We start from the raw sequence: 21,017 nt of genomic DNA on the forward strand, positions 1-21,017 counted from the left end.
TAATAAACCCTCAGAGAACATCTTTTATGTTCACGGGCATTCAGGTGTCCGGCCAACACATAGTCTTTGTCTCCTTTAAACTCAGTGACACACTCAGGGCTGTGTACATTGCTGTGTTCTCTGCCAGAGACGAAATTTATTCAGAGAACGTTCAAGCTAGAGAAGGCACTCAGAGCTAGTCTAATCCAGTCTCTACATTTTCCAGCTGAGAAATGATATTCCAGGGATATGGCATGAATGACCCCAGATATAGAAATAGAGGCAGAGGTGGTATTAGAACCGGGGTCCGTTGACTTCTAGCCCTCTGCTGTCATCGCTCACCCCACTGTGGTATGGATTCAGATCCTCTCACTCTGCCTTCCCTTTCCCAGCCGCATGCCTGTCTCTTTCTTCGCTGGGGTTATGCTGCTCAGTCCTAATGCAGAGGAAACCACATCTGAGACCCTGGGAAACCCCCGGGTCTGTATTGCTCTCCTCTCTCCTTTTCCTGTTCTTATGTGGCAATAACATTTTCAGTGTGTAGCTGTTTCTTTGTTCAGTACCCTCTCCCTGAGGCAGGAAGTAGGTGAAAAATAGAGTTGCATGGTGGACAGCCTGGAGGCCAAAATAGTCAGACGATGCAGTGATGTGCAAATGAAGCTATACAGCACTGATTTCTAGGCACCCTGTGGATGGAAGAGAGTCCCCAGGGACCTTAGCAAGAGCGCTCAGTGAAACGTGGGAGGCAGCAAATAAGAAATGGAATTAATACACGTAAGTTTGCTTCATCCCTAGGAGTGTAGGAAACGTATGGGGGACAGCTGGACCCATGTGAGACAAGCCAATAACTCATTGTTCCTTCATTCCACTTGCTTAAAATATTTATTCAGCATTTATTTAATGGAGGCAAAAAGAAATTGATTTTCTATTCATAAAAAATCTTCAGCTTTCTTTTAAAATAAGGAGCTTAAATGTACTAAAAGTCACGTGACTTTTTTTCACATACATGGATTATCTTTCATTTAATAGTTTTCTGCCATTTCTAGCTGCATAGTGTTATTCTTTACCAGTGCTGTCAAATGGAAATCGAATGCAACCCGCATGTGTAATTTTAGATGTTCTAGTAGCTACACTAAACAGCAAAAATAACCAGGTGAAATTGATTTTAATACTATATTCTATTTAACTCAATGTATCTAAAATGCTATCGTTTTGACATTTTAGTCAGTATGAAAATACAAAGATATTTTGCATTGTTTCTGTTGTACCAAGTCTTTGAAATCTCTAGTGTATTTTGCATGTTCTCTGAGTCTCTGTTCCAAATAGCCACCTTACAGGTGCTCAATAGCCACCCTTAACTAACGGTAAACATGTAACCAGTGCAGGTCAGTGCCCCTCAGGGTTAACAGTAACTTACAAGATATAATAACACTATTTTTCACATTTGTTTTTCTACCTTTTATGTTGATACATCATTTCATTTTCTTTGTTCCATTTTCTGTTGCTTTTTTCCGAATCATACAACTTCTGGGAAAGTAAATGAAAAGATTTTTTTGAATGTTTATTTTTGAGAGAGAGAGAGAGAGAACCCTCGAAAGTCAAGTCGGGAAGAGCAGGCACGCACAAGTGGGGGAAGGACAGAAAGAGAAAGGGAGACGGAGAATCCGAAGGAGGCTCTCTGCACTGCAGTGCAAACCCTGACATGGGGCTCTAACCCCCACAAAGTGAGATCATGACCTGAAGTCGGAGGCTCAACCAACTGAGCCACCCAGGTGCTCCAAAAAGATTTTTACATGAAATACTAATATAGATAATTCTGTCTTGCTAAACACTTGCCACATGTGATAATCAGGTTCTAACTGCAGTTGACTACCCTCGCAAGTTTGAACTAGCTGGTCCCCAGGTGGATGGCCTTGCCAAATCAGACATTCAGACCAGGAGGGTTATGGATGTTGTTTTAAGTTTATTTATTTATTTTGAAAGTCAGAGAGAGCACGTGAGCAGGGAGGGGCAGAGAGAGAAGGAGAGAGAGAATCCCAAGCAGGCTCTGCGCTGTCAGTGCAGAGCCTAATGCAGGGCCCCAGCTCACAAACTGTGAGCTCACGACCTGAGCCAAAACAAAGAGTCCCAACGCTTAACCCACTGAGCCACCAAGGTGACCCTTTAAAAACTTCCTACAAACGTCACTGCCCTCTTACATTTCCAAGTTACACAAGGAATTCGCTTAGGAGATGGGAGGTAATGGATGCTGTGTTTAAGTTTTTCTCGTACATTGAGCCCCAGGCACCTCTCTCCCTGACCCACTCCTTAAAGCAGCTCAGGGAGACAAGCAGGGAAAAGACTTAGAAGGACAGGAGACTGAGTTGAAGAAATCCATGATCACGTAAAGCAGGGATCAGCAAACTCTAAAGGCGCAGATGGTCATTGTTTTAGGCTTTGGAGGCCATAAGGCTTTTCCTATGACGACTGCATCCCTCCCTTGATAGTGCAAATATGGCCGGAGGCAATATGTAAAGAATGGGCTCAGAAGTGTTCCAGCATTACTTTATTCATGGACGCAAATTTGCATTTCATATCATTTCCATGTGTCAAGTGTCTTTTAATTTTTTTATCAATTATTTAAAAAGTAAAAAATAAATCATTCTTAGCTGCTCTCAGACTGCATAAAAACAGGTGGCGGCTAGATTTGATTCATGAGGCATAGTATGTCGCTTCCTGCCCTAGACTCTTGTTCAAATGGGCCTGTAGTAACAATTCTGGTGGAAAAGGAAGTAGCTTGGGCCCTGGGTCCTGCCTTCTGCCCAGACTTTTTGGGTTCTTTCCCCAAAGAAATCACATTTTCTTCTTTTTCACATTTCTAAATGTGCTCTTTTTCTCTTCTGGCTGGCAGGAAAGGAGCTACCCACCTTGGGTTTTATTCACTTACTTTATAACGTCTGCACACCTAGTAAAGCTTCATCTTAACATATACCAGTGACACATCTGCTCATTTTCAGTGTTCAAAACAAGCAGCACCCCCACCCCATAGACATCCCTATTTCCAGGAATTGCTCTTCTATATCATATTAGTTTTTTTTTTTTTTTTATTTATCAGTAAGATTAAAACTCCTGGGGACTTTGATTTTCTTCATTGTTAGGCATATTTCATTTCATGGTAATGCAATATGCATTTACTTTGTGGTATAAATAACAATAATGCATCATTTGCAAGTAGAGACTACTGCACAGAGAAAATGTAAATGTGAGTTATGTAGATTATGCCATTTGTTACAAAAATACTTTTTAATCTTGATATTTTTAAACTTAATAAAATGATTCATTCAGAAGAGGGCAAAGAAATAGGACTCTTTTTCAATGTGGTGATTTTCTTTCTTTTAGAAGATGAGTTTTAGAAAACAACAGACTTTCTAGCCAGAAAATGTTGAGATTAAAAGCAGCAATTCATTGTCATACCCTCAAAACTGTCAGACTTGTTTATGTATTTGAACACTCCCGAATTCTTTTCTGAAATATTTTGTTCTGCTTCAAAAAGAAATCATGAAGATGGTTAAGTCTTTTAGGAATGTCAATCCTGAAGCAAGCACTCGAACATGACTTGCAGCACTGTGCAAGAAAAGTTTTCTCAGGGGCGCCTTGGTGGCTCAGTCGGTTACGTGCCCAACTCTGGCTCAGGTCATGATCTCACATTTCGTGGGTTCAAGCCCCGTGTCGGGCTCTGTGCTGACAGCTAGCTCAGAGCCTGGGGCCTGTTTCAGATTATGTGTCTCCCTGTCTCTCTGACCCTCCCTTGCTCATGTTATCTCTCTCTCAGAAATAAATGAAAACATTAAAAAAATTAAAAAAAATTTCTCAGTAATGGGTATGTTCTCTGTGGCTTTAGAGTACTGGAAATGGGTCAAAGTACAATTGAGGAGCTGATTTTTAAACTGTACTTAATTTTAAGAAATTTAAGTTCAAAGCTCTGTTTACATAGTTAAATTGTTTTTTGTTAGTTGTTTTTTAATTTATTTCTTTAAATTCTAGTTAGTTAACATACAGTGTAGCATTGGTTTCAGGAGTAGAACCCAGTGATTCATCTCTTACGTACACCAGTCACTAAGTGTCCTCCTTAATGCCCATCACCCATTCTGCCCATCTCACCAGTAATAGTTAAATTGTTTTTAATGTTTTAATTCGAAAATTGAGGTTATGTAATCGCGAAGTATGTTTTTCGCCCTTTTCTCAGATGTTTATATTCTGAAGAATAGTGATTCATATGTTAACAAAGGAGAGGACTCTGCTTTTTAAAAATTCTATTATTAACATAGCTAATTTTACCTGACAGCTCAAGGACGATCTTAATAAATATCAAGCTATTAAAATGTGTTATGATTCCTATTGCTTGGGTAGAATTACACAGATCCTGGCTTAGTTAAATCATTGAATTTTGATCAAGCAAAACGAACAGAGCAAACACACACACACACACACACACACACACACACACACACACACACAATGTTTCCTAACAATCCAGAGGACCTTCTTTATATTAGTCAGGCTGCTTCTCAGGCCTCTTCAGCAAATAAGAGCAAAGATTGCTGTTGAAAGAGTGTGAGAATACAGCAGTTCTTTCCTTTTTCTAGAATGAGTATGAGCTGGGAGAGAAGGAGAGAGAAAAATATGGGGTTAATTTGTACCAACACATTTTGTGGTATGTGTACATGTCATATAAAATTACGTTTTACCTTCTTTGTAACTTTTATTATCCTCAGGGTTTAAATAGTATGTGATCAAGATCACATTATGTAGTAAAGAATGTGTGGGTAGGTGGCTAGTTAGGTGGGTGTAAATCCCTACCAAATCCATTTTAGAAGATAAATGATAGCTATTGAAGTTTGGGTAAATCAATTTCACCAATTCACTTTACTTGTCTAATGCCGCTGGGAGCCATTATAAAGCAAGTTACCCAATGTTAGGGTAGGTTTAAATCAAGGTGAACAGTCAGAAAACATTTTTCCATGAACTATGTGTATTATTAAGAATTATTTTCCTATGCAGTTAGTTGCTTATATTGCAAACTAAGAAATTAATGAACAAGAATACAGCTCATGAACACCAAGGTTTATTTCAAAGCCAATATTGGTTTAGTGTGGTAATAAGGGGCCAGTTCTCCCAGGACTGCAATCCTATTTAATGTACATCAAATTTTACTGACTTTGAAATCTCCATAGGCATTTTCATTTACCTCATCATGTATTGTGTGTTTCAGATCTTTAGCAACAATAACAAAATTCAGCTGTGCTAATGAAGTGGTTATGCAAGGAAACTAATATGTACTGTGATCTGATACAGGAGACTTTATTATTACATCCAGTTAAAACTGAAAGCAACATAGGAGATATAGATCTTTAAACATTGTATATGATGATGACATATTTTAAAAGAAAACCCACTTAGGTTTAAAGCAAAATCCCAATAGCTATACCATTGGAGGGTGACTGTCCTAAAAGTAGATTATAATTGGTCAGTTTAAAATTGTATATGGATTTGTAATTTTAAAATGTCTGGTAGCATATAACTATAATGTATTTTTCACTTTTATATTCATTATTCTTTTATTAAATTTCCAGAGGGAAAGAAAATAAATGACCTCCTAGTGAGAGATACTTTACCATGAGACCGATTGTAAAAAATAATTGAATATTGTGCCTGAAAATATATCATTCCTAAGTTCTGGTTCTCTAGTAGCTTTAATTTATTGAGGTGGAAAAATATGCAAGGTGAAATGAGATCTCTGAATATTTCATACCACATGCTTTTTATCCAAAGGATGGTAATGGTCTACTTGAATTATTCAATTGGTATTACTAAATTTTGGAAGATTTTATTTATTTATTTATTTATTTATTTATTTGGTTGGTGGAAAGAGAGTATTTGTTTAAGATGCATTCAGAGTTATTTAGCTTTTGTTCATGGGGGTGGGGGTGTTGGCAGTGAAGTTTTATACTTAGCCATATAATGAGCAACTTGAATCAATTAAAAAAGTGGTAGATTTGTGGATAGTATATAGGGCAGTGGCTGGAAGAAAAATAATTACTAGATAAATATTCATAGAATTAATTGCACAGACAATGTTTCTATCAGTGCTGTACTTAATACATATCTAGTCTTATGTCTAGCTTTGGAATTCATGACATCAACATAACTAACAACAATAACAAAAAAATACATGAAGAATTCAGTCTTCTACATGTGTTTCTTAGTCTTCTTGACTGACTAGATTCTACCCTTTCGTACTTGGGTGTACTCAAATCATACTTCACCAGACTAGCTAGCTGCCAGGGAAGCCCCATTCTTGCTGTCCTAGTGAGTTTGGGCTCTCACACATAGACTAAAACATGAAGCCGATTTAAGAACGCCATAGATGTGAGACTATAAGTACTCTGAAGAGAGTCCACTTTTAATCCTCACCTTTTCCTTCTCTTTTCTCTATTCTATTAGAAATTGTTTGGTTGGTTTGTGTGATTATTCACTGAACAACTGCTACACCAAACAAGAGAAGGTGGTATAGCATACAAAGACACAACATTCAATTGTGGTTTTATGTGTGTGATGTCTTCAGTGTGCTGGTCGTAGTGGGAGGGGGAGGTGTTTTCAAGCTTTTGGGGGAAAGGGAAGGGAAGAAGATACAAGTGGAAAGAAATTAATAAAATAAAAAAGCAATACCTGACAGGGTCTGATGAAGTAGCACAGATCATAAATGCTACAGTTTATTAGAAAGAATAATCATTTCTATCCAGAGGGATTAGGCAATCTTCTCTGAGGACATTGTACTTTCATTACCCAAAACATGAAGAATGGAAAAGAGTTTTATACGTGTCAATTAGGAAGTGAGATATTTTTCTGAGGAAAAAGAAGACATTTTAATGGCAAAGTAGACAATGACAGAAGAACAGAAGGAAGAAAAGTGAAGGGACACACCCAGAATGATGAGATCACCATTTTGACCAAAATGGAGTTTTGTTATTAGAAAGATGTGAATAGTAAAATCAGATAAGGTCAGATTGTTGCGAGCCATTCTTTTTAAAAGGTGGGCTAAAGGATTTGGAGGCAGTTGGGAATCAGTTATACTAAGTAAGCAAGAAAATAAAACAAGGGGCCATTTTGGAATTTGAATTCAATAGTTTCAAGGACAATAGGACTTTATTATCCTACATACTTTGCACATTAGGAAAAAATTGTATAAGATCCAATTAGTAACTACAGGACTTTCTTCTAGTAACTGCTGGGAAAGAAAATGGATTTTCTTTTGTTCTCTTTTCAGTATATTTTCTCAAAGTCTTATAGCTAAAAGGAATGAGAGACAAAGTAGTACAGTGATTAAGAGCATGAGTTTCTAAGCTTAACTTCTTGGGTTCAAATTCTAGCTTGGTTATCACTTACTGGCTATGTGAGCTTGGGCAAGTCACTTTAGCCTGTCTTCATCAATATGTAAAATTGACAGTGTGTAAAACCTAGGCAGTAATACTACCTATATCATAATCTTGTTATTACTAAATGTTGATATGTAAAAAACGCTGAGAATAATGCTTGGCACAGTGTAAGGAATACGCAAATAATCTATTTCTACAGAAGTGTGTATGTATACCTATATTTAAAATAGCCATTTTATGATTAAAAATAGAACATGTTCATTACAGTCAAATTAAAAATGCGGGTAAGAAAGGATGACCTATGACCCAGCACTTAAAACTTTTAAACTTTTGACACATCACATTTTTTTTGTATTACTAAATATACATGTTCATCACTTATGACACATCTGTGGAGTATTTGACTGGATGGATGTTTCAAAACTTTTAACCCATACCCTATTGGTGAGCATGTAAGCAATTTCAAATGCTTTGCATCTATAAGTGAGGCTGTGGCAAACATTCTTGTGATTTCACATGTGTACACGTCATTGTTGCCTTAGGATAAAATATTAGAAGTAGAATTTATGGTCTAAGTGTGAGAATATATGTATGTTTGAATACCTATTGCAAAACTCTACGCAATCCACCCCCAGCCCTACCCTTCCTGGAGGGATATTCCAGCTTACTTACTAGCACTTTACAAGAGGGCCCAATTCCCTGCACTATTGCTATTACATGACACCACTGTAATGTAATACAAGAAGTTTTTTAAAACTCTTTGCCAAATCAATAGGTGCACTATTACACCTCACTGCTTGAATTGTATTCCTTTGGATCCTAGGAAAGTTAAACAGTTTGAATAGACTTATAGGTCAGTTATAGTTCTTTTATGAATTTTCTATTTGGGATCCTTGTTCATTTTTGTTTTTTTCTGTTGAGTGTTTATCTTTTTCCTCTTGATCTGTGAGAATGGGTTTATCTTTAGTGTCTGTCATATTTCAAATGGATTGTTTTTGGTTTTGATTTTTGTTTTGCTTATTAGATTTTTTATATAAAGAAGTTTAATACTGCTGTGAATTTAAATCAATCACTCTGTGGGGCACCTGGGTGGCTCAGTTGGTTAAGCCTCCACCTTCAGCTCAGGTCATGATCTCGTGGTCCATGAGTTCGAGCCCCGCATCAGGCTCTGTGCTGCCAGCTCAGAGCCTGGCGCCTGTTTCAGATTCCGTGTCTCTCTCTTTCTCCCCCTCCCCTGCTCATGCTATGTCTCTCTCTGTCTCTCAAAAATAAATAAATGTTAAAAATAAATAAATAAATAAATCACTTTATGATTTTAAAATCAAAATTGTAACTTTTACATCAAAATTATAAGAACATTTATCCATATTTTCATTATTTTTATGGCTTTATTGTTTACCCCAAAATTTCACTCACCTCGTATTTAGTTTGGAAATATATGACATGGGAATATTTAAGTTGAGTTAAAATATCCATCAAGTATCATCTTTATTTTTAAATATGGAAGGTTCAGAATTCAGCATGTATTATTAAAATCTTTGGAAATAATGTTAATTTATCATTAAAATTGCTATGTATTTAAACTGGCAATTTTCTCTTACCATTTTTAATCATTGTAACAATTTATTTTGTCTATGTCTTTACTTTAAAATGGATGATAAATCTATCAAAATGTGGAAGATAATTTCTACAGTTGCATGCAAATCATTTAGTTAATCATGGCTTTGAATTAATCATAATTCAAATATTTATTCAGTAAGCAATCTAATTTATCTTGTAGTCCCTATAGAATAGGCAGTTTTGAATTGACCAATGTCAAATAGTATTTTTTTTTGTTTTCAAAATATGTTTATACATGCATTTCATTGATATTGGTCATATTAAAGTTGACTTCTAAATGTATATCTCATTAAGGGTAATTAGCATGAAGGATATAGATTGTCCCATAAATATTAAAATCTTTTGAAAAGTATGAATTTTAATATTCCATTTATCAAGTAATACATTAGGTTTAGAATGTATGTCTTGGCAAGGAAGAGAAAAGGAAAGTTAGAATATAGAGTCAGGAAAACCCAGATGTTTAATGCCACATTTTTTTTCACTTAGTAGGATTGTTAGGAATATTATTTATAGTTTTGGAACTGCATTTACTCATTTGTCAGTTGTAGAAAATAATTCATATTTCATAGGATTATGGAGGAGATGAAGGGAGCTAATAGAAGTAAAATCAGTCATATAGTACCTAAAGTATATTGTAAATCTAAGTTAAAATGGTAATTTTATCGTTGGAAATATGTTACAGGGATAGCCAGCCACCCAATCAGTAGTTTCCATTTATTCATTTTTATTTAACATTTAAAATATACAAAATAATACTCTTTCTGTGTAGTAACTTTGGAAAACACTAAAATATATTAACAATTAAAAATGAATTGGTAACACCCTTCTCCAAAATCATGATTAATAATGTCATGTATTTCCAATCATTTAAATGTGTGTGTGTGTGTGTATGTACATACTGATATGCTACATATACATAGAAAACCAAAGACATAATTTATGTGTGGTGTATAACTTATCTTTTTACTAATTAACATGTCATGAATATTTTTCAAAATAGAATGTTTCTCCTAATATGTCGTTTAAATGTTTCCAAGTATCCCATTATATGGATGTTATTTATTCCACTTGAAGAATATTCATGACATATGTGTATCTCTGATATTCTGCAAGGAAAATTCATAGTAGAATTCTGTCGATGAAAGGAATGAATCCCTTTTTAAATTTTCTTTTAATTTTTAAAATTCCAGTTAATTTACATGCAGTGTAATATTAATTTCAGAGGTAGAATTTAGTGATTCATCACTTTCATACAATACCCGGTGCTCCTCACAACAGGCGCCCCCATATGCCCATCACCCATCTCGTACATCCTCTCACTCACTTCCCCTCCAGTACTAGTTAATTTGTTCTCTATATTTAAGTGTCTGTTTAGTGGTTTGCCTTTCTTTCCCCCCGCCATGTTCATCTGTTTTGTTTCATAAACTCCACATAGAAGTGAAATTGTATGGTATTTGTCTTTCTCTGACTGATATTCCACTTAGCATAATGCACTCTAGCTCCATCCACAGAGTTGCAAATGGCAAGATTTCATTCTTTTTTGTGGCTGAGTAGTATTCCACTGTGCATATATACACCACATCTTCTTTATCCATTTATCAGTCATTGGACATTTTGGCTCTGTCCATAATTTGGCTATTGTTGATAATGCTGCTGTAAACATCGGAGTGCATGTGTCCCTTCAAATCAGTATTTTTGTATCCTTTGGGTAAATATCTAGCAAAACCGAGAAAGGGGAAACCTCTTACACTGTTGGTGGGAATGCAAACTGGTGCAGCCACTCTGGAAAACAGTATGGAGGTTCCTCAAAAAGTTAAAAATAGAACTACCCTATGACCCAACAACTGCACTACTAGATATTTACCCTAAGGCCTTTAGAATATTTTCATGTAATCTTTTAAATTGGAAAATAAGAGACGCAGGGAAATAGATCATTAGAATAGAAGTTGATGGATTTTTTTTGAAGTTAGCGTACCATACTTCTAGCATCCAATCAAGAATTAGAACATTAGCCATCAGCTTCCTTCATGTTCATTCCCAGTAATTAACACGTTCCCAGTCACCTCCCTTGCCAAGGATAAGCTTGTTTCTGACTTCAAACACCTGTAGAGTGTATGTATTTCTAGATCATCCACTCTCTGCTCAATGTAAGTGGCACCATTGTCATAAATTAAGTAAATACGTATGGTCTACTCTCACAGCAATACCACACAGAATTAATTATATTAAATAATGATACTTGGTAGTAAACATTATTTTTTTGAAGTGTATTTATTTATTTTGAGAGAGAAAGAGAGAGTGTGAGCAGGGGAAGGACAGAGAGAGAGGGAGAGAGAAAGAATCCTGAGCAGGCTCCCTACTGTCAGTGCAGAGCCTGATGTGGAGCTCGAACTCATGACCCTTGAAATCATGACCTGAGCCAAAATCAAGAGTTGGATGCTTAACTGACTGAGCCACCCAGGTGCCCCATCTTTTCTTTTTAAGTTTATTTATTTGTTTATTGAGAGAGAGGGAGAGCAAGAGAGAGAGAGCACACAAGCAGGGGAGAGATAGAGACAGAGGGAGAGAATTCCAAGTGAGCTCCATGCTGCCAGCATGGAAACCCATGAGGGGCTCCATCTCTCAAACTGTGAGATGATGACCTGAGCAGAAATCAACAGTCGGATGCTTAACATGCTGAGCCACCCAGGTGCCCCTCTGGTAGTAATCATTCTTAAACTCTGTTGTTCCTCAAGATTGTGTTGGATATTCTTGGCCCTTCGCATTTGCATATAAATCTTAGACTTGGCACGTCAGTTTCTATTAAAAATTAGCTCTTATACTTTTAATAGAGATTGAATTGAATTTATAGATTATTTGAAGAGAGTTGATATATCTTTACAATATAGGACCTTCCAATAGGGGAATAAAGTATATTCCTTTATGTGTTTAGGCTTTTCTTAATCTCTCAGGCATGTTTGTGGTTTTCAGTGTACAAGTCTTGCTTTTTGGTATGAATTATCAAATTGCTCCCTACAAATATAAGAATTTGTCCTCTAACAAACATCTTACTAGTGCTTCTTTTCTAGAACTTTGATAAATACCTTTTACAAAAGTCAATATAATAGGCAAATGATGGTTTATTTTTGCTGTTTTAATTTCCATTTCATTGATTACTTAGTGGTTGGACTTTTGTTTGTTGGCTGTTTTCATTTTTTGTCAAATTCATGTGCGTTATCCAGTTTTCCAGTAGATTCTCCATCTCATTTCATGTTTTGAAAGATCTTTTTATATGAAAGATTATTACCCATTGTCTGATGGATGCTGCAAATAGACTCAGCTGTCATTTGTTTTTAATTCTGCTAATTGGCATGAATTCTGAATGAGCAATACAAATATTGTATTTAATAGTTTATTCACATTACTTTCTTCTTCTAAAGAGCTTACTCACAGCAATATTTTATTCTAATTCTGTTACTATTTTTTTTACACTTAACACTTTATTTTCTCTAGAATGTTTTTCATGTAAGATATGAAGCCAGTACTTAATATCTGTTTATTTCTAAAACAGACACCTCTGTTTATCTTATTATTAAAATTTCTACACATTTGAAATTAAAATTCAAAAGTTAAAAAAAACGGAAGCTAATCTTGTGTGAAATTAGGTAAAGACTTGGTTCATACTAAATAAACACATAAGAGAACTGAATGTGTTTAATTTTTTGCTTTCACCACAGGGAATATATTGTATGAAGAGTATGGTTATTTATACTTTAAAAGGTTATTAGGAAAATGATGCATCTTACTAGTAAACTGTTCATACACATATTTTGATAAGAATATAAAGTACCAATTGTAATGGTAAATAATTTTAAGACACATAAAAACAGACATGAAACCTACTCATGTTTTACACCATAAATTATTCACATTATCTTTTCCCATGAACTATATAGAAGCTATCAGTTCCTGGAGACTCTTTTGAAGGTGTGGAAAAGCTCAAAAAGTATATGTCAGAAAGTCTCAAATTCTTAATCATAATTAATCATAGAAAAATAATCATAATTTTGGACTGGTGGCTTTAGATGTGTTACAGCCTACTAATAATGATTTGTTATTAAATTACATATTGTCACCATTATTTTTGGTGAGAGGAAAACCTGGTAGTTTTCATTTCTAATTTAATTTATTTCTTTGTGAAGGTAATACAGTTATATTTTGCAAATTTTTTTAAGGGTAGTGAAAATCTTCCTCCTCATTCACTATCTGCCTATCATCACCAAGCATTGACTTTTGTTGCATAAATACATCTACAAGATAAATCCCTAGCAGTAAAAGTTTTGGGTAAAAGGTTATATGCGTTTGACAGATATTGCCAAGTAACCTTCCACAAGAGGTACACCACTATGTACATTTCACTGGCCAGATAGAATAGTATATTTTCCACTGCCTTAGCAGCCTAGTACACTTCAGACTTAGATTTTTGTCAGTGCAATAGATGAAGTTTTCATATCTCTCATTCCAAGGTTTAGCATTTTATGTATGGTTAAAATCCATTTATGTTTTCTTTTTTGTGAACCGTCCTTAACTTTGATCCAGATTTTTCCTCTGGGTTGTTGGCCTTTTTAAAATTAATGTGCAGAACCCTTCTTATGTATTAGGAAAATTAGTCCTTTATCTGAGATGTCACAAATGTATTTTTATAATCTGTCATTTGTCCTTTAACTTTGCTTTTAAGATTTTTTTTTTGCCATGCAGAAGTTTCTCCTTTTTATATAGTCCAATCTACTAATATTTTTGTCTGTTAATTAAAGCTGTTTCACTTAAGGATAAAATTATGTTCTTTCTGTTGATGACTCTGGATGTGTATGCCTTCTTAAATTGAAAAAAGTTAATCCTGAATTTTGAAATTTTTTATCTTTCATTCACCAGATATTTATTGAAAGCCTATCATATGTAGGAACCTAGTTCATCCAGAAATCAAAGCTCAGTGAGGGAGGCCAATGTAAATAACAAATAGTATAAGACAAAGGCTATGATACCCAAAGCAGATGTCATAATTACCTGAAAACTACTTGTGCTCCATTTAATAATTTCAGATTATAAGCTATCATTTAATATTTCAGATATTAGTCAAATTTCACCCACCAAACTGTGTGCTATCAGGAATTCTTCTAGAATCAGGAAGGGATGGGTTTGAAGTATGAGAAGGAAACTAACAATCTTAGTTGTAAGTTATACAGATTTCTGTGTTGATATGTGAACTCTACTTGTGACCGGATACAAATAATTTCATACCTCATTTTAGAAATATTAAGAAAATATGATGGCTATTATTTCCATTAGCTTCATAATCTAGTGGCCCTTAGATGTTGCAAGTTGAAGCTATAAAATGTTTTTCACATGTGCTTGTGACTAGAAAATAATTCAATAAGAATAAACTGTTTGGTACCTTCCTTATAAATGCTGGAAAAGATAAATTGAAAGCATTATTAGATTATATATTATATACATGGAATTACATTTGTGATATCAACTATCACACACACACAGGCACGCACATTCAAACACTCACATACAAATACGTCAAGTATAATTCATTACCGAAGAGGTCATTATGGGTTAGAACTCACGAAATACAAATAGGCCTTTATCTAATATTTTGTTTACTAGACTTTATAGCAGGATACTAGTCAAACAAAGCAGATACAGCATCATGACTCATTATCCGTGGACAAGCATTGCATGCTACCTTCACACTTTGCTTCTTTTGTCTCCTGGCTGAGACAGGAAAAGGCTACCAGGGGTAAAAACCAAGGTGTGTGCAGATCACTTTAAATGGAAGCCACAGTCTCTATTTCCTTTTCATCTACACCATTTTAGTCATAGAGAGCCTAGGTTATATTCCAATTTACAGTTTTCCCAATGCAGGTACAGTTCTATACAACAAACAAGGCAGGCCTAACATTTTCCAGTCATCTTAAAGTTAGCATTCCAAGGAAACATTGCTTTGGAAGCCTAAGGTCAGTCCCAGGCTGGACTGCTTCCCAGGCTGAATGTTAACCCATTACTCGTGCATGCACATGCATTTTACACAATATATATAAATGCATTTATATACTTCAAAATACATATTCTTTATGTATAATCAGAGTGTATATAAAATTCCTTCTCCTATTAATTAACTGATAAGTTACTTTGTCCATTAATGTATTTCCTTTTTACCTCACAGCTCTTGGGTGCAATTAAAGAACAGTGATGTTCTTTAGTTAGCTCTTTTAAAAGTATCTAAAACAGTTGTTCCAAAGTATGGGGCATTATTTAGATGATGCACTAGTATATTAGTATGCCTATCTAGTTTACCTTTTAAGTGGTCCCTATGATATTGGTGAGAATATGGAGAAAAAGGAGACCCTCTTGCACTGTTGGTGGGGATGTAAACTGATGCAGCCACCCTGGAAAACAGTGTGGAGGTTCCTAAAAAAATTAACCATAGAATTACTTTATCATCCAGTAATTGCACTACTGGGTATTTAACCCCTAAAAAGTACAAAAATGTTAATTCAAAGGGATACATGCACCTCTGTGTTTATAGAAGCATTATTTACAATAGCCAAATTATGGAAGAGCCCATGTGTCCACTGACAGATGAATGGATAAAGAAGATGTGATATGTATGTATGCATACACACACACTGGAATGTTACTCAACATAAAAAAAGAATGAAATCTTGCCATTTGCAATTACATAGATGGAGCTGGAGAGTATGATGCTGAGCAAAATAAGTCAGATAAAGACAAATATCATATGATTTCACTCATATGTAGAATTTAAGAAACAAAACAAACAAGCACAGGAAAAAGAGAAAAACCAAGAAACAGACTTTGACTCTAGAGAAGAAACTGATGGTTACCAGAGGGGAGGGGCGTGGGGCGGTATGGGTGAAATAGATGATGTGGGTTAAGGAGGGCACTTGTGATGAGCACCGGGTGATGTATGGAAGTGCTGAATCACTATATTATACACCTGAAACTAATATTACACTGAATGTTAACTACACTGGAAATAAAACTTTTTTTAAAAAAATTTTAAAAATATTTTTAAATGTTTATATTTGAGAGAGAGAAACAGAGAGACAGTGCATAAGTGGGAGAGGGGCAGAGAGAGACGGACACAGAATCTGAAGCAGGGTTCAGGCTCTGAGCTGTCAGCACAGAGCCCGACACGGCGCTCAAACTCATGAGTCATGAGATCATGACCTGAGTCGAAGTCGGACACTTAATGAAGTGAGCTACTCAGGTGCCCCATAATTTTTAAATGTTATCTATAATAACATGATAGTATTTTATAATAGATGTATACTGTAACACTTGTGTTCATATTATAATATAATATTTATGTTATTAGAATAGTATTAATTCTATAATAAAGAGTTGCCATTTCAGGTTCACATTCTTTACTACTGTGTACCTGTTTTAGCCCTTGACAGTTTGAAGAAAAAGGCTTTACTCTTGCTTATCCTGGCTCCCTACTTACACCTGAGCTTAAACAATTATCACTAACATGTAAGGACTTTATTGTCATTCACTATCATGCAGGATATTGCTCTAAGCTACATACGTGGATTACTTTATTTAATCTGTATAGTGACCCCGTGAAGCAGGTAGTGTCATTGTCTGTATTCTGTAGAGAAGGCTTTGAGAGTTAAAGAAAACTTAGCTAAGGTGCTGGGAAAAAACTGGAATTAAGATTTAAACCCAGCAGCCTAACTCTAGACTTCACACTGTTGAACAGAGTATCATACTTCTTCCCAAGTTATTTCATGTTTCTCAACCCTAATGTCACCATCCATTTATAAAACTGGGATAATAATACTATCTATCATAGGATTGTTGGGTGAATTAAAGAAGGCAGTAAATGTGAAAATTCCAAAGATAGTGTTTGGCACATTATAATTCCCTAATAAAAATAGCCTATAATCATATTGATATATTCTACTCTTATCCAAATGTCTTTTTTCCTCTTTACATCCCCAGTCATCTTATTTTGTTTTACTTGGTTATACTTAGACCCATAAACTATAGCTTGCCCCCCCCATATTTCTTTGTACATAAAAGAATTCCCTTGTATAATTTTCCTTAACTTAAAAGAAAGTTAGAAGGAAATGCAGAGTATCTGGCATCTAATATGTTTAGTGAATGAGTGCTTCAGCGAAGAATAGACTTCTGTACTTTGACCAGTTGGAGTCAAGTATGCATTTGTGTAAGTGTTTTGAATTTCCTAAAGAAAAGGCTTACGGTCTTTAAAGCACAGGCTTTTGGGGACGATTATTAATAAATGATTTTAATGCATAAATTAAATCCTAACATGTAACTCATGCAAGTAATCAGTATCATCCTGTTAAAATACCAAAATCAGCAAATTTTATGACATTTTATATCAAATAACTTTAGAAGGTATTTATTTTTTACTTTTTAAAATTTAAAGCATAGGAATGTTTTATTCTTTTCTCCTTGCAGGTTTCCAGAGATTTGCCTGAGAAACAAGGAGAAATTGAGTCACACATAAAAGACCTTGGACAGCTTGAAGAGCAGTTAAATCATCTGCTTCTGTGGCTGTCTCCTATTAGGAATCAGTTGGAAATTTACAATCAGCCGAATCAAACAGGACCATTTGACATTAAGGTAGGGACTTTTTGCTTTAAATATTGTTTTCCAAAACAATGTCAATACCACTGATTGTTATCATAGTCATCATTGTTGTTATAATATAATAATAATAATAATAATTGAGTAGCACTTTTTGCTTTTCCTTACAGCATTTACTAGCAATAATATATTCATTAAACTCATAACACTAGATTGCCTTCATCATGTTTATTACTATGATCCACTTCCCATCCCTACCTTAATTGCACTTAATGTATGTTTGTAGACTCCTCATCTAAAACTTAAGTTGTTTAGGAGATTAGGAGATTAGGTGCCCTACCAAATAGTGTATAGGCTTTTTAGTAGACATTAGAAAACCTTCTTAGGCTCACTCCACTTTACCTCTGTATCCTTTTATTCTGCCAGTAACTTCCCTTTATACTCTAGCCACACCAAATTATATGTTATGTTTTGAGGCATGTGGTGTCATGCCATGTTCTGTGTTCCTGATCTTCTTTTCTCTCTTTCGTAAATGACTTCTTTCTCCTTATGTGGCATGATGATGCTTTCTGCCTTCATCAAGACTGAATTCAATGTCTTTGCTTCTTCAAAACTTTGTTCCATACATCAAGTAGAGTAAAAAACCCTTTTAGGATTTCTTACGAAGCTCTGTATCCATTTCCCAGAACCTTTGTACATTGATTTACACTTAAATTGTAGCTTAAGTACCCCATCAAAATCTTCTTTGAATGAGGAGGGCATCTTCTTACTTGACTCCCTTACCCCACTCTTTTCTCAACACCTTCATCTCAGGGCCCAGTGTATGTTAGGTACTTGTATTTTTGAATTGAAGAATAAAGGCCATCATCTTCTTTTAGCGTCTCTATACACATTGATTGTCCCTATATTTTCTCTCTTCCCAGGAGCATATTCCAAAGATTTATCCCAACTTGATGTCCTACTTTGCATCTCCTATGGGCCAACAACATTAAGTAGCTAATTGAATAAACCAATTAAATTGAAATCTCAACCTCTTGATTAATGTAATGGTGGACACTTTCATTAATGGTGGACACTTTCATTAATGGTGGACATACTAAATAAGTAAGATGTTCAGTAAAGTTGTTTTTTTTTTTTAATTTCACTGATCCCAAATTTTCACCTTACTTGCTTTTCAGGATTATTACAACCTAATGTTTTTAAATTTCCCTCTGGGTGCTGTTTTGGTTGAAACAGCTAAAAGGAGTTATATTTGCAAAGAGCACTCCCCTACGCTTACCTTACCTTCTCTTGACATGTATACCATTCTCTAGCTACTGCCAAACACAAATGATACCATGTACCTCGCAGATAGACACCCTTTCACCCCTGCAAAACCCAGGCTGCTCTTCCAGTGGCACGGTCTTCCATTCCATTGTGACAATTAAAGCCAGGTCACAGTAGGCTGTACCCAGAACAAATTTAGTTGGCTTTAAGAAAGTATATAGGACAGGTAGCAAAAGAGCTGGTGCAGTGACGGCACAGTGTTGACACCAAACCATGGCTTCTCATGCACTCGCCACCCTGCATTTGCACACTGTGTAGACACAGAGACAAGACTGGGTGAATGCAAAGCCACATCATCATTCAAGGAAGCCCCCAGTTCTAGAATCCCTTCCGTTTTTTTCACCGTGCTTGTACATGGTGTTCAGAGGTATTTGACCCGTGTGCATTCCCCAGTGCAACTGCATCTCGTCAGTACTCAATTTTCCCTACTCAGTAATCTCAACAAAGGAGTACCATTATTTAGTCCAACAACCAATATCTCAGCCAGATTCTCCTGGGTCTAGTATATTCCTAAATATTTCTCAATTTAGTATTTCAAAGAGGAAAGGCCATAAATTCTTTGTTCCAAATCAAAACTAGCTTTTTGTAACTCAAAGATTAAAGCACATCCCTTTACTTTTAAATGCAGTCTTTAGCTAAAGTGAGCTTCTTCATTAAAATAATGAAAACTATATTCAATATTAGCTATCTCTATGCATGGAATATATTGAATAGAGAGGATAACAAAATCAGCCGATACAAATGGATGTTGTTGACTCAACCAAAGTGACTTTACTCCCAGTTGAAACCCCCCACAGTGGTTCTCAAATATCAGAAACTCGCATTAGGCATTTGTTTGTCCGTAGCCCACAGGTTTGTGCCAAATTAGGTTCCTGCAGTTTAGAGTGAAAGCTCCTGTCAGCTGTGTTAATCACTTTCCTTTATCAGAGCTATAAGTCATCACTCTCACCGCTGTATGTAGTTTCGGAGAGTCGTGATATTTGCCTCCTGCAGCCAGGTCTAAATCACTGCGGAGAGAGGCAGCTGCTCTTTCCCTGGCAGTAAAAATCCTTGGCTTCAGTCCTCTGTGCATATTCTGAGCTTCTCATCTCTGGAGTGCAGATTTCAAAAATATGCCCTTAGCCTTTTGCTTTTGCTTGTGGCTGTATCCAAGGCAAAGAAAAAAAAATCATAAAATCATATATATGATGACTTGAGATATTCTCCTCATAATTCTCAGACCTCTAGTTTGTAATCAGGAAATAGTGACCTATGTGAATAATTTACTAACTTACCTAGTTCTTTATCCCTCTTTGTCTAGCTTCTATCTAAATTCACCATCTGATAAATGATTTATTAAGATTGCTCAGAGTTCTGCTATAAGATATGTGATTTTAGGCTGTACAGCCTGCTATAGTCCTCTACTTAAAGAGATTAAACTTCTTTTTTTTCTCAGTTAAAGAAAGATGGGGAAATGGGCTTAACTTCACTTTAAATCACTGAAAGCCAAAAGCAGTTTTTAAGCACTTTAGTGGAGTCCGTGCCCATTTTTTAATACAAAGAAAGAAACTCTTTTCTAAAACCTTAGGAATGAATTAATGCAGAGCAAGTAGATGCACAAGGAGCCTCCATTTCCTACATTTAAAGATGTTTTCTTTGTCCACAGTGACCATGGCTACCTCTGAAACAAAGAGCCTAAGGCCTTGACATCCAGGTCATTTGTTTTCTCTAGTCAAACTCGGAGCACCTGTTAGAAAAATATGTAATACCCTCTGTGAGCCTCAGTTTTGCCTGCTTGGCACTTCATGCTTATTGATGAAATGCAGCTAGCTGTGTAATGAAACCCAAATAAAAAAAGCCTTAAGGGCTCTGTTCTAATACATTGTTTATGCTGGAGTGAAAATTGACTGCACATCGCTTGGTTTGTGCAATTTACTCCTGAAATATTCCTATTCAGGAAATCCTGCAAATAGCAATATTCATCTTGAAAATCACCTCACAGAACCCTTAGCAAGCTGAGAAACACAATCAATGAGATCGTGATGTAGAGGGTGAAAATGAGGTCTAATC

At 35.6% G+C, this 21,017-nt stretch overlaps 1 protein-coding gene across 1 annotated transcript in view; it reads left to right on the top strand.

The window, feature by feature from the left end:
• The window catches only part of LOC120242818 (dystrophin-like), a 145,171-nt gene that overhangs the window by 87,634 nt on the left and 36,520 nt on the right, over positions 1 to 21,017 (top strand). Inside the window, exon 5 of the mRNA XM_039248765.1 lies at positions 17,514 to 17,678. Coding sequence (XP_039104696.1) covers positions 17,514 to 17,678 — 165 coding nt within the window. The remainder of the gene's footprint in view (positions 1 to 17,513; positions 17,679 to 21,017) is intronic.

Source organism: Hyaena hyaena, unplaced genomic scaffold (genome assembly GCF_003009895.1).
Source record: "Hyaena hyaena isolate Hyena2069 unplaced genomic scaffold, ASM300989v1 scaffold_318, whole genome shotgun sequence".
NCBI lineage: Eukaryota > Metazoa > Chordata > Mammalia > Carnivora > Hyaenidae > Hyaena > Hyaena hyaena.